This window comes from Dryas octopetala, chromosome 4 (genome assembly GCF_963921425.1).
Source record: "Dryas octopetala chromosome 4, drDryOcto1.1, whole genome shotgun sequence".
Lineage (NCBI taxonomy): Eukaryota > Viridiplantae > Streptophyta > Magnoliopsida > Rosales > Rosaceae > Dryas > Dryas octopetala.
In genome coordinates this window covers 25451501-25464408 of record NC_141369.1, presented here as the reverse complement: position 1 = coordinate 25464408, position 12908 = coordinate 25451501, and the positions used below count along the sequence as shown (strand labels likewise).

Here is a 12908-nt window from a genome sequence, read left to right as displayed (position 1 = left end):
ATTGAAATTTTAATGAATTTTAAAATTTATAAAATCCATCAAAATTTAAGAGGAAATGGTTGAAATTTTTATGGCCTTTGATATGTGAAAAAAAATCTATTAATTTAAATCTATCTAAATCCATTAAAATTCACCGCTTAATGAAATTCATGAGTTTTTTAAAACACCTGAATTTTTAAGGAATCTATTTATATGAAATTCATAAAATCTTAATCAAGAATATCTAGATTTCGTTTAACTTTTAAATTCATTAAAATCTAAGTTGAGACTCTTTTGTTCATATCTATGATCTATTAGATAAAAATAACTTAAAAGGTTTTGCCATTTTTGAAATTAAAGTCGAAAACAGCGTGCTCACCTAGCTAGAAGAAAACAATTGGCCACTACCTTATCAACCATTTTTTGGCGGAAAAAATAGAAGTTAATTAAAGCAGAATCTCAAACACATATACAATCGGATTTTTCTTTTTTTCTTTTTTTCTTTTTCGAGATCAAGATACTATTGGATTTGATGGCATTAATTAATGAACATGTAATTTGTACGCATATATATATGCAAGCAAGGGTAGACTCACCACAGGTCAAATATTAATACTTTTGTTTAGGAAAAGATCCAGAGCAAACAATATGGTTGAGTTTTCCCCTATTTTATTAGCTGTTCTGCTAGGAATACTACCAATATTAGCTTTTATTCTTCTGAAAATATTATTTGCAACAAAAAATCCAGCAGCTGAAAATTTACCTCCTGGAAGCATGGGATGGCCCTTGCTCGGAGAGACTCTCAGCTTCCTTAAGCCTCATCATTCAAACTCTCTCGGAATCTTCTTGCAACAACATTGTTCTAGGTACGTAATTATATATTAATTAATTTCAACATGTAGTTTGAATTAGAATAGTTCTAGGATTCGATTCTTTTCTATGTAATAAAAAAACAAGAATATAATTAATTTCATATATATATATATATACACATATGGTGATCTAGAATTAATTTGCATTAATTAAATATTTATGTACAGGTATGGGAAGGTTTTTAAATCGCATCTATTTGGTTCAGCGACCATAGTTTCATGTGACCTTGAGCTGAACCAGTTTATTCTTCAGAACGAAGAGAAGCTATTCCAAGCCAGCTACCCCAAGTCCGTTCATGGAATTCTTGGAAGCTATTCTTTACTCTTTGTCTCGGGAGACCTTCACAGAAAGCTCAGAAACATTGCTGTCAGCTTCATCGCCACTTCCAAGTCCTCACCCACATTCCTTAACTGGGTTCAGAAGCTCTCTATCTCATTGATGGAGTCATGGAATGACTGCAAACAAGTCTCCTTCTACAAAGAAGCCAAAGCTGTATATATACCTACCTAATTTTAATTAATTAATTAATTATCTTCTTCTTCTAGCTTCTTTAATTCTTCAATTTGTTGTTTAATTAATTGGTATGTACGTATATATTGATTGAACATGCACGTGCACATACATATATGCAGTTTACAATGGGTGTTATGGTGAAGCAGCTTTTGAGTGTTAAACCAGAGGAGGCACTAGCCTCAAGGCTCTTAGAAGACTTTGAAACCTACATGAGAGGCTTTGTTTCTCTTCCATTATATATCCCTGGGACTGCTTATGCCAAGGCTGTCAAGGTAAGGTCCATACTAACACAAGAATACCTAGTCGATGTTTGATCAAGTTAATTGATAGTCCGATAACATAGCATGCATATTAAATAATTGTACAAATCAATTAAAGATCGAAGAAGAAGGTAGGTTAATTAGTGTCTCTATCTCTATGTAATGTATATGCTAGGTAGCTCATGCTATTAATTAGTGTTTAAATAATTAATTAATTGATTAACTGAGCTCCCCTCTTGTAATGTTCAGGCTAGAGCAAGGCTTTCTTCGACTGTGAGAGAGATTATGGAAGAACGAAGAAAATTAGGGAATGAAGCAAATGATGAAGACTTCTTAGACGTGATTTTGTTGAAGGAAGGACAGATGAGGCTAAAGGATGAAGAAACAGTGAGCATTGTATTGGACATAATGTTAGGAGGCTACGAGACAACCGCAACACTCATGGCTTTGATTGTCTACTTTCTCGGCCATGCGCCACTTGCTTTTTCCAAATTAAAGGTCATACGAATAAAACCAACCAGGGAGGCCCCCCTCCTGATTAAAATATTTTCTCTCTCCAACAGTCCAACTCCAACCCTAAATGCATGCATAAATCACTGTATGCAATATATATATAAAATAAGTAATTAATTAAGCAATATATGTATACATATATGTTTCTTAATTATGTCCAAAATCGATCTCTGCAGGAAGAACACCAAGCGATAAGGGGAAACAAGAAGGATGGGGAATCCTTGAACTGGGAGGATTACAAGAAAATGGACTTTACCTTCTCTGTAATTAATTAATATTAATTACATACTTTTATAATTTTTTAAAGTTAATTATACATATATATATATTCTGCAATCAGGTTAATTAAAATGTATATATGGACTAGCTAGTGGAATATAAGACTGAAATCTGTGCACGTACATATACATGCAGGTCATATGTGAAGCAATGAGATGTGGAAATATAGTCAAATTTGTGCACAGGAAAGCTCTTGTAGATGTGGAATTTAAAGGTACGTTACTAATTTGGTTAATATAATTAATTGTTGTTAATTTCACTAACTTTGCTTTAATTTCTATTGCTTAGTAGTTAGCTAGTAAATTAATTGATTAATGATATATTTTTGCTTCAGAGTTTCTCATACCGTCAGGATGGAAGGTTCTTCCAATGTTTACTGGGGCGCATTTGGATCCAGCTGTTCATCAGAATCCACTAGATTTTGATCCTTGGAGATGGACTGTATGTGTATGATCAATTTGTGATTAAAACTTTGAGATTTATTTAATTATATATGGCAAAGTAAGTAAGCATAAATTAAATAATTGTTTAAAATTGTAATCGGTCGACCATATATTGTTTGTGAAATTTGAAGTTAAAAATCACGCGTGCGTTTATTATATGCGGCGCAGGACAAGTATAAAGAAGTGAACAAAAAAGTGACAGTGTTTGGTGGTGGAGCAAGGCTTTGTCCTGGAGCTGATCTGGCAAAAGTAGTGATTTCATTCTTCCTTCACCATCTTGTCCTTAGTTATACATGGAAAACAGATGACTTCCCACTTGCTTACCCTTATGTTGAATTCCGGAGAGGTTTGCTCTTAGACATTCAACCAGCTGCTTCTGCTGCTGCTACACCAGATCAAGATGGCTAAACTATATATACCATTAATTTTGTACTTCTTTATTTTGTTTTTCGATCTGGGTACGTATGTAAATACCTAGGCAATGCCAATCAGCTGTGATCACTGCTTATTATATATGTAGCCCACATGAATATATATTTACTGGTCTATTCGTACGTTTTCAAAATATTATATTATTTAATATAAATATGAATATCAAAGTCAACTTAATCAATATTCTAGAGACCGTGAACATCAAAGTTTTTTTTTTTTTATTATTACAAGGGAGCTAGGGGGCCAGCAAGGTTCGAATCCGGGTGTGTAGGAAGGGAGTTCTTGTCCTCCGCCAACTAGGCCAACCCCATTTCACAACCATCAAAGTTTAAAATGCTAATATATGTACGTATTCTTAATATACAATGATCGAGTATATATATATATATACAGACATATCAAATTTTGTAAGATTTCACCCTTAATTTCTTAACGTTTATTTTTTATACCATTTAATCATTTTTATATGCATTTATATATGTGTTCTTAATATACAATGTGTATAATATATATATATGTTTCTTGCATAATGTAAATGAAAAAAAGAAAAAGAAAAAGTGATATTCAACCCAAAAAATAAAAAGAAAAGGAAGTGATATAAATTGAAATTCCAAAACCATATGAGAAAATAATATGCTATAGCGACGTAGTTTGAACTTTGAAAGTCAGAATGATCTTTCGACCAAAAAAAAAAAGTCAGAATGAGCAAACCTCATTGGCTCATTGTAATTTCCGGTCGGTTTATTAGGCTTACTGGGCTACTGGGCCAGTAACATCTATTGGGCCTCATCATCTTGAAAAGAGATGAGAACTGAGGCAAAGACCCAAACTTTGTGGGCTCTCATGACCCTCAACTCAATAGCAGGTGTAATTAGCATACAAAGTTTTGGCCCAAAACTCCTGCATTTTTCTTTTTCTTTTTTAATATAAGTCTTCGATTTCTTCTTTTCTTGTTCAGAAAGAAGCTATACAGACTATAAAAAAAGAGAACCGGAGGTGCTTCGAGTCGAATCGGTGGTGTGTTAGGCATTGGATCTTCTTCCCAACTCGTCACCCAAGTTTTCAGGTAATGATCTCCTCTCTCCTCTGCCCATTACATTCTCACTCCGATTTTCACAGTCCCAATCTCCCACATAAACCCTTTCGAACTCGAACACTCACACCCACCTCTTCATTCGAATGCGATCTTCTTCTCCGCAGAAGAAACTTTCAGTATCCCGATACATACCAGTAATCAAGATTTTAAAACTCAGCTGATTAGAGTTTTCGTCTCATATTTTATGCATGCCTTTTCAACTTTTTAGATTTAGGGTTTCAACATTTGAACTGTTTTTATTTTTTATTTCTATCTATATTGGGGGTGGATTTTGATGGGATAATAGTTTTGTAGGTTCAATTGAAATTTGAAGATGTCAAAGTCGGAAATTGATGTGCCACCAAAGGGTGGCTTTAGCTTCGATCTTTGTAGACGAAACGATATGCTGGCGAAGAAGGGGGTTCAGCTACCTTCTTTTAGGAAGACCGGAACCACCATTGTTGGTTTGATTTTTAAGGTACTACTAGTAGGTTTACGCTCTTGGATTACCAATTGTTTCGCCCAAATTTTTTTGTACTGGAAAAAATTGCTTTCAATTTTTTAATTTTCTTGTTCTAATTATTTCTTTAGGATGGTGTCATTCTTGGAGCTGATACGAGGGCCACCGAAGGACCCATTGTATGTGATAAGAACTGTGAGAAAATTCACTATATGGCTCCTAATATTTACTGCTGTGGAGCAGGAACTGCTGCTGATACTGAAGCAGTCACAGGTAAATGTTAGGATTGTTGTTTAGTTTGGTGATGATTGTGTACGTCTGTTTAGCAGCACATAACATGAAGAAACTTTTATAATCTGCTTCTCTGCTGTTTGTGCATTTATAGACATGGTGTCATCACAGCTTCAATTGCATTGTTATCACACTGGTCGGGAATCTAGAGTGGTTACGGCACTGACCCTACTGAAAAAACATCTTTTCAGGTAGAGTTTTATCTCCTACATGGACTGCTTTGTAATTATTAGCTATGAACTGGTGGGGGGGGGGGGGGGGGTGTTGGGGGGAGGCTATAAATTGCAGGAATAAGATATGTTGATTCTTACTGCTACATACATTGTCCAGTTATCAAGGACATGTGTCAGCTGCTCTGGTGCTTGGTGGGGTTGATGTGACAGGACCTCATCTACACACTGTAAGATTTTTCCTTCTTCGGACATTTGCATGTGACCATGGTTTTTTTATTTTTTGGGGGCTTGCATATATGATCTGATGCCAACACAAATGCTTTATTATGCAGATATATCCCCATGGTTCCACTGACACACTTCCATTTGCTACTATGGGTTCTGGTTCTCTTGCTGCCATGGCCATATTTGAGTCCAAGTACAAAGAAGGCTTGACTGTAAGTTATCATCATTTGAATTGGAAAGTTCTGTTTATTGTTGTATGATGCTAATTGGCTGTGGATACAAATAATAGACAATCATAGAACACTAATGATGTGCTGCTATGGATATGTGATTCAAGTACTTAGGTGCTGTTATGAGTGGTATAGGTGCTGATGATTTTATTTGGTTTGTGTTACAGTTAAGTCATAAAAAGCTAATGCATGATCTTAAAATAAATTTCCAATTGACTATACTGTTTTTTTGTGGGCTCTGAATGGACTATACAGTTAATGCTTTTGTTGTGATGAAAATCTTAAAATTGGTTTGTCTACTTTAATGCAGAGGGATGAAGGTGTTACGCTTGTAGCTGAAGCTATATGCTCCGGAATATTCAATGACTTGGGAAGTGGTAGCAATGTAGATATTTGTGTAATAACCAAGGTTTGTTGTTAACTTGTCTTTCATCAGTATTCACCATTTTCTATGGTAACAAAGAGTACTAATTCCATGTTATTGAAAATTCTTTTGTAAATTTATGATGGCTCAGGGCCACAAGGAATACCTGAGGAACCACATGCTGCCGAATCCTCGAACTTACGTCAGTTCAAGAGGCTATGCTTTCTCGAAGCCGACTGGTTAGCAACACACTCCTTCAAGCTTACACCTTGTTTGCCCTGCATATCATAAAGCTAGCATCATTCCTCTTGTGTGTGCCATATTAGAAAGCCTTCATGAGCAGTGCATTGTGAACATTTGGTTTGCAGGTGCTATGTGATGTGAGCATAATGTGTACACATCAATAGTATATGTTGTTTTTTTCTGTCTGCCTTAATTTTCTCTTTGGAATTTTTAATCAAAGAGTCAACAGACTTGAGGACCGAAAAAGGAAATTGTTCAAAGACTAAGGTTGACATTGTCAGCCTCCTACTTGTTCCCTGTTTGGCATATATGATTGTATGTCGGCTGCATGTGAGATTAGTGAAAGGTTTCTGACTTTATTGTGTTTTCTTTGGTTGCAGAGGTTCTGTTGACAAAGATTACCCCATTGAGGGAGGTGGTGGAAGTGACAGAAGGAGGAGATGCAATGGAAGAGTGAAGCCACTCTTATAGGGAGCATGTGGATGAGCTCTTTTTAATTCCCAACTTTGGTATTTGTTAAAGGTGGAATGGTCATGTAGTATTCACTATTTTGTTTGTTGGGAATTCATTGATAATTACTAGTATTTTCCAAAACTTTAAGTTGGCTGATTCCGAATATATTATATTTTCACATGGTTTATTGTGTGGAATTGCTCCATGTTGATTGGTTGGTTGATTGATAATGTTAACACAGGGATCATCGGATGGATGGTTTTATTAATTAGGAAGCTTTCCTCGGGTGACCTTCTCTTGTTTTGACTTTTGGGGGATGGGCTTCTACCGTTCTAACGTTATATGAACCTTTGGGGTTGCTTTTCCTTACCAGTAAGATTGATTTAAATTAAAGGAATAATTTAAATTAAAGGAATAATTGGTTTGCTAAGACTTAAGGGTAGGATCAACCGATCCTGGCCACAAAAAAAAAAAAAAAGAGGGTAGGATCAACCGAATATACCATTCTTTTGAGGCATCTAACTTCATACGTCTAAGGCGAGTGCACGCTCAAAACTCAGAAGCTTCAATTAGAAGGAAGGCTTTTATCTTCTTTATATTTTTTCTAAGAAAAAAAAAAGAATTTTTTCTAAGAAAAAAAAAGAATTTTTTCTTTTGAAGCAACAATGCCACAAATCCAAAACAAATTCTTATTAAAAAGCAAACCCAAAAAGAAGAAAGTATGAAGAAGACTAGAAGGCATATCATTGTTGTCAATTTGTCATCAAGCAAACATTAGCGTGTCGATGATTCATACCTCACGGTATCCTTGTTTTAATTAATTTATTTTTACGAAGTTGTTAAACACAAATATTTTTACGAAGCATTCCCATTTTCTATATATATTCAGAAATCGTCCGTACATGAACTAAACACTGCTGCAAGCAAACCCAGAAGAGAAAGAGAAAGTAAGACAGCACAGAGAGAGAGAGAGAGACATCCCCTTCCTGCTTCCTAGCTCGCGGTTGCTCGAAACGACCTTGTTTTAATCATGTCTTACGACTACCTCTTCAAGTACATCATCATCGGCGACACAGGTCGGTCCCAATTCTTCAAAACCCTAGCTTTCCGATTTCAGATTCTTTTTGCTTTCATTTTTCAGAATTGAGTTATGAAAACAATCGGGTTTCTGTGTGGCGCAGGTGTAGGGAAATCATGCTTGCTCTTGCAATTCACGGACAAGAGGTTCCAGCCTGTGCATGATCTCACCATTGGCGTCGAGTTCGGCGCTCGCATGGTCACCATTGATGGTCGTCCCGTTAAGCTCCAGATTTGGGACACCGTAAGTTACTTACATTCTCTTTTTGATTTCCTACTCTTTTTCTCTTCCTCTTTCTTGCTTCTCTGCCCTGTTTGGTTGCTGAGAAAAGAAATTTCCATGTGAATTGGTCTCAAGATTATCACCCTTCTGTACAATTTGATGCTAGTATGGAAATTAGTTTTTATCAGGTGAATTGAAATTCTGATTTTGTAAAATAACATGTAATTGATTCTTGCCATTCTGAGCAGGCATATAGCTGATTCTGTCTGTACGTTATTGGGCTCCTCTAATTTTCTTTTGCACGTTGTATTGTTTTTGGGTCATTTGATTAATAAGTATTCCCTCAGACATAATCAAGCAGTTTAATAAATTTTATTTCCAGTAGTGTTTCAACATTGCTATGTTTTAGTAGTCCAATGAATATACTTAAGCAAGGGATCCTTGGTTTTATTTCAGGCTGGGCAAGAATCTTTCAGATCCATCACTAGATCTTACTACAGAGGAGCAGCTGGAGCACTTCTGGTTTATGACATAACCAGGTTGGTGGGTGAGAATTGTATGTGTTTGCGTAGTGGTGTACTTTGTGGTTGTGGTTTATCATAGGCTTCAGAGTTGTGTAACTTTAGATGAGCTACTGTGAAGTATTGCGTGGTATATATTTGTAAGTTGTTGCCATTAACATAAGACATAAGAAATTGTATGGGTTGTGGTTTGAATAACTTTTTTTTCCTTATAAATGGTCTGTTTTTCACTATCATCTATATATATATATATATATATATTTTTTTTTTCCTCAACAAGAAAGTTGTCTAAGTTGTTCTCTTCTACAGGAGAGAGACATTTAATCATCTCGCAAGCTGGCTAGAGGATGCTCGCCAGCATGCGAATCCCAACATGACAATCATGCTCATAGGGAACAAGTGTGATCTTGCTCATAGAAGGGCTGTCAGCAAAGAGGAAGGAGAGCAATTTGCAAAGGAAAACGGGCTTTTATTCTTGGAGGCATCTGCAAGAACTGCTCAAAACGTTGAGGAGGTGATATTACTCAACCAATTCAAACTGGGACTCTATTTCACTGTATTTAAATTGTTATTTGTCGTTGAAATGCCACAATTTTGTATCTCTAAACTGATTTAGTAACATATCTTGCAGGCCTTCATAAAGACTGCTGCGAAGATTCTTCAAAACATTCAGGATGGCGTGTTTGATGTATCCAATGAGGTAACTGTCAAGCCATTGTTGTGGGAGTTGTAGGCTATGGGAATTAGGACATAATTTTATATTCTGGTTGTTCTTGATCTGACATGTCATATTGGTAAAGGGATTTGAATGTGCATGAAATTATTATTATAAATACCGTGCATGAGCCCTCGCTAATTGCATCTTCACCAGGGATGAGAGGCCTACTTGCTTTACATGATCTACTGGGCCATAATTAACTTAGTGGATGACCTCACCATAAAAAATTTTACCATGTAGACTCCACCTAATATTAGTATCATGTATGTGGCTGGGCCAGTAAACTTTGGAGTCTCGTATTTCATTGCACTGATAAATTGGACATGTAATATGTCAAATGATAAAAACAAAACTGAAAATTTATGTTTTGGTGATATTTGCAGTCATCTGGGATCAAGGTTGGATACGGACGCCCCCAAGGTCCATCTGGCTCGAGAGATGGAGCTGTTGCTCAGAGAAGCGGATGTTGCAGCTAATTAGAACAGAAGTAGTTTCTGTAATCAATCCGTCTGTGCATGTTGCTTCTGTTCCACAATCTGTGATTTGAACATACTCTTTCGACTGTCACGCAACTTGGTGAAACATTAATGTATAGCTCCCAGTCCTTGGATAGATTTTATTTTACTTTCAGGGATTCCTTTTTAGTGCTCAAATATTTCTCAACAACGAGCATGACACTGTGGAAAGGCTGATCAAAGTTATGTGGTTATTCATTTTGTTTATTTATCAATCTAATCTCCATAAATACGTGTGCTGGCATGGTTGTAACTTAAAGTTCTAACTTCTTCGTGAAAACAATTTTTAATGTAATGCAAGGTGATGTTATCGGAATGACTGGAAATGCTGGTATTTCCACCCTGGTGTTGCCAGGTTGATTAATAATCATTTCGACCTTGCACTATCAATAAAGATAATTGATCGACAGAATCTTGTCTGGAGTTCTAATTAATAGTTTGATAATAACGACAGTTACAACTCACAGTATTCAGTGAGTAATTACAAACATTTAGTCCCAAAAAAAATTCTTGAATCAAAATTTGAATATGAATGGCTTGGCTATATAAACACGGACCTTCTAATCATGTCGAATGTTGTATTTATAGTTTTGTGATTCTGAATAATTGGATCAGGTTTCTTCAAATAAACAGAAAAAAAAAACCCTTGATTGTTCTCCAACTCTCAATACTGCTTGCTGCATGGTCTAAATTCAAACCACCATACATATGATACCTTTTGTGTAAGATCAAAACAAAATTACCTTCATGCAATGTAAATGAATAAGTATAGATAAAAGGAAAAGTATATTTTCAAACGGTTCCTACTTTCAGTTGGAATTTGTGATCCTGGTTTAAACCAGACACAGACATCAGTTTCCGCTAATCACTGACAAAATTGAAGAAAAATAATACCACTCAATTTCAGGAACTTAAATCACAGGCACTACACGACTCCAAAAAATGTTTTCAGTATTCCACCTTTTCAGCTCCTTGACTTAAATATACCAAACGCTTAAGAAGTTGGGCACTAAGAACCACCAAATACCTGCAAATGGTGTTACAGGAAAGTATTAAATGGCAGATATCTTTAATAAAACATATAAGGCCTATTAACAAAACGATACTCACCCCTGCCAGTACATCTTTGGATAGCCTAGGTTTGACTTCTGCAGCACTATCAGCAACTGGTGTTTTCTGTGGGAATTGGCGAATTACCTTCCGTTCCGGCTGGCTAGCAGGAAGATCAGGATCAATTCCTGACTCTTCTTGAACCTTTTGCCTCTGTTAAACCAAGATGAAACAAATTGTGGAATTATATAGGGAAATGATTCTCAATAGACACCATCCAAGAAAGTGTATAGACTGGAACTTCACAGTTCACAGTTCAAAGTATGTTTCTGTTGCTAATAACTTGACGGAAAAGAGTCCTAGAAGTCAAAGATTTGAGGACTACACGGTGATAAATCATATTTACAGAGTTTATTGGGTAAATCAGATAACTACATCTACTAATGCAAACTTGAGTCATTTTACATTTGAGAAAATATGACATAATAATGTGAAGTTTTACAGTAATAGCTAGTTCATATAGTCTAGCAATAGAGAGGGGGGAACTTAAGAGTAATTGAAACAAGAGAACTAAAATAAAATGGAAAAAATACCTTCTTCAATCTTTCGTCTATGGAACTCAAAGCACGGGACTTTTCAACTTTAGAGAGATAGAAATCCCGCTCCCTCTTAGCAGCAGAAATTTCTAAAGCTAGTTTTTGCTCCCGGGTGGCTTTCTTGTAAGCTGCAATATAAACATTTTTAACTCAAGTAACACTATTTAAGCCCCGTGACAAGGAATGGAAAACAATCATTAAAGGATTTGTACCAATCTCTTCAGTAAGATTATCCCACTTAAATTTACTTAAATACTTGATATTCCAGAGATCATAGTAGAAAGATGACCTCTTCTTTCCACCTAAACATGAAAGGAAACAAGTAGACAATAGAAACTCAATTAGAAAAGCAATACAAAGGGAACACACAAATCCACAAAGCAAGCTGTACGAAGTAAATCCTCTAGAAAAAAAATTTAAATTACATATATACCTATTTGTTCACCATTTAACATATCGGCAACTCTCTTAGCAACCTTTTTATCAGAAAACTCAACCCATCTGCATGCGAAAATAAGGACAATCGAATGATTATATGCTGAAAATAACAGTCAACAATGTAATGTAATTGGTCTCTGAAGAACTACATTGACATATAAAAGTAGCTAGATTTTCGGAAAACGGAAACAAAAAAAACAATACAACTATGAAGCACACATACCCTTCTGAAAAATTTTGCCTTTGAAATTTACCAGCTCGGCTGACATGTACTTGAGCAGAAGGGTCTCGAGGTGCAAGATAAACCCTTTGTATCTCTCCATACTGAGAGAGCATCTGACGAATTGTTGGAGGATCCATTCGGGGCGGAATCCGACCCAAATAGCAAACCCCACGCCTGTCAGCCTTGGCAGCTTCGGTAACCAATTTCTTCTTTTTACTCTTTTTGATATCCATGCTCACAGAATCTGACACACCCTTTAATCCGAAAATGGTAAACTGTCAACCATTTGATTCAAATATAATCATAATTGAATAGAATTGCAATAGAAAACCTAGAACGCCGAAAACAGAACAAAAGAACAAGAAAAGAAATTAATAAGGAAAATGATATATAGTGAAAATAAAATAAAAGGCTTGTGTGCTTAGATATGAAGTACCAGACGAAGAAGAAGAAGAAGAAGAAGAAGAAGAAGGCGATTCGACGGAGGCGGGAGAAGCTCTGGCTCTGTTCTAAGCCTCTGAGGCTCTGAGACTGACAGTCTTCCTACTTCCTCCTACTTCGTAAGACGGCTTCTTCCTTCCGAGTCTATGAAACGCACCGTTTTCACTTTTCTCCTCTTCGATTTCTTAGAAGCCCTCACGCCCGAATATCCACGATTGGACCGTAGCCCAAGTTACTAGAAACGGTACTAGAAATATTAATTTTTTTTTCGGTACTAGAAATATTATTTTTGTTATAATA

At 35.9% G+C, this 12908-nt stretch overlaps 4 protein-coding genes across 5 annotated transcripts; 3 read left to right on the top strand and 1 right to left on the bottom strand.

Moving 5' to 3' along the window:
* The first annotated feature begins 627 nt into the window (after nt 1-627).
* On the top strand, nt 628-3268 carry CYP724A1 (cytochrome P450, family 724, subfamily A, polypeptide 1). Its single transcript, XM_086241047.1, has 8 exons — nt 628-845; nt 1020-1344; nt 1485-1637; nt 1875-2123; nt 2315-2401; nt 2553-2631; nt 2752-2858; nt 3029-3268. The coding sequence occupies exons 1-8, from the start codon at nt 628-630 to the stop codon at nt 3266-3268; spliced, it is 1458 nt and encodes a 485-aa protein (XP_086097173.1).
* A 965-nt stretch (nt 3269-4233) lies between these two features.
* LOC147288832 (proteasome subunit beta type-7-A) lies at nt 4234-7011 on the top strand. Of its 2 annotated transcripts, none has more exons than XM_086239718.1 (9): nt 4234-4358; nt 4683-4845; nt 4959-5100; nt 5213-5309; nt 5449-5518; nt 5624-5728; nt 6057-6155; nt 6262-6349; nt 6734-7011. In XM_086239718.1, the coding sequence occupies exons 2-9, from the start codon at nt 4702-4704 to the stop codon at nt 6808-6810; spliced, it is 822 nt and encodes a 273-aa protein (XP_086095844.1). In that variant the 5' UTR covers nt 4234-4358; nt 4683-4701; the 3' UTR covers nt 6811-7011. The 2 variants fall into 2 exon arrangements, with proteins under 2 accessions (XP_086095844.1, XP_086095846.1); XM_086239720.1 differs by having other exon boundaries at nt 4251-4358; nt 4675-4845.
* A 586-nt stretch (nt 7012-7597) lies between these two features.
* GB2 (GTP-binding 2) lies at nt 7598-10093 on the top strand. Its single transcript, XM_086239125.1, has 6 exons — nt 7598-7882; nt 7988-8127; nt 8563-8645; nt 8937-9141; nt 9259-9327; nt 9729-10093. The coding sequence occupies exons 1-6, from the start codon at nt 7837-7839 to the stop codon at nt 9819-9821; spliced, it is 636 nt and encodes a 211-aa protein (XP_086095251.1). The 5' UTR covers nt 7598-7836; the 3' UTR covers nt 9822-10093.
* A 497-nt stretch (nt 10094-10590) lies between these two features.
* Nucleotides 10591-12745, bottom strand: LOC147288830 (RNA-binding (RRM/RBD/RNP motifs) family protein). Its single transcript, XM_086242693.1, has 7 exons — nt 12604-12745; nt 12168-12421; nt 11940-12007; nt 11719-11808; nt 11504-11634; nt 10971-11123; nt 10591-10887 (listed from the first exon to the last, which is right to left on the bottom strand). Exons 2-7 carry the CDS (start codon nt 12398-12400, stop codon nt 10870-10872), a joined length of 693 nt encoding a protein of 230 aa, XP_086098819.1. The 5' UTR covers nt 12401-12421; nt 12604-12745; the 3' UTR covers nt 10591-10869.
* Nucleotides 12746-12908: the final 163 nt, after the last annotated feature.

What these genes read in the sequence shown, in the direction of transcription:
- GB2 (XM_086239125.1), top strand. Translation starts at nt 7,837, where the DNA reads ATGTCTTACGACTACCTCTTCAAGTACATCATCATCGGCGACACAG. An exon ending in CTGGTTTATGACATAACCAG is followed by an intron (nt 8,646 to 8,936) that starts GTTGGTGGGTGA and finishes TCTCTTCTACAG; the next exon opens with GAGAGAGACATTTAATCATC. An exon ending in CTGCTCAAAACGTTGAGGAG is followed by an intron (nt 9,142 to 9,258) that starts GTGATATTACTC and finishes CATATCTTGCAG; the next exon opens with GCCTTCATAAAGACTGCTGC.
- LOC147288830 (XM_086242693.1), bottom strand. Translation starts at nt 12,400, where the DNA reads ATGGATATCAAAAAGAGTAAAAAGAAGAAATTGGTTACCGAAGCTGCC. An exon ending in GTTAAATGGTGAACAAATAG is followed by an intron (nt 11,809 to 11,939) that starts GTATATATGTAA and finishes TTTCATGTTTAG; the next exon opens with GTGGAAAGAAGAGGTCATCT. An exon ending in TAGACGAAAGATTGAAGAAG is followed by an intron (nt 11,124 to 11,503) that starts GTATTTTTTCCA and finishes TTGGTTTAACAG; the next exon opens with AGGCAAAAGGTTCAAGAAGA.
- CYP724A1 (XM_086241047.1), top strand. Translation starts at nt 628, where the DNA reads ATGGTTGAGTTTTCCCCTATTTTATTAGCTGTTCTGCTAGGAATACTA. An exon ending in TCTACAAAGAAGCCAAAGCT is followed by an intron (nt 1,345 to 1,484) that starts GTATATATACCT and finishes ACATATATGCAG; the next exon opens with TTTACAATGGGTGTTATGGT. An exon ending in CTTATGCCAAGGCTGTCAAG is followed by an intron (nt 1,638 to 1,874) that starts GTAAGGTCCATA and finishes TGTAATGTTCAG; the next exon opens with GCTAGAGCAAGGCTTTCTTC.
- LOC147288832 (XM_086239718.1), top strand. Translation starts at nt 4,702, where the DNA reads ATGTCAAAGTCGGAAATTGATGTGCCACCAAAGGGTGGCTTTAGCTTC. An exon ending in AGTACAAAGAAGGCTTGACT is followed by an intron (nt 5,729 to 6,056) that starts GTAAGTTATCAT and finishes ACTTTAATGCAG; the next exon opens with AGGGATGAAGGTGTTACGCT. An exon ending in ATATTTGTGTAATAACCAAG is followed by an intron (nt 6,156 to 6,261) that starts GTTTGTTGTTAA and finishes ATGATGGCTCAG; the next exon opens with GGCCACAAGGAATACCTGAG.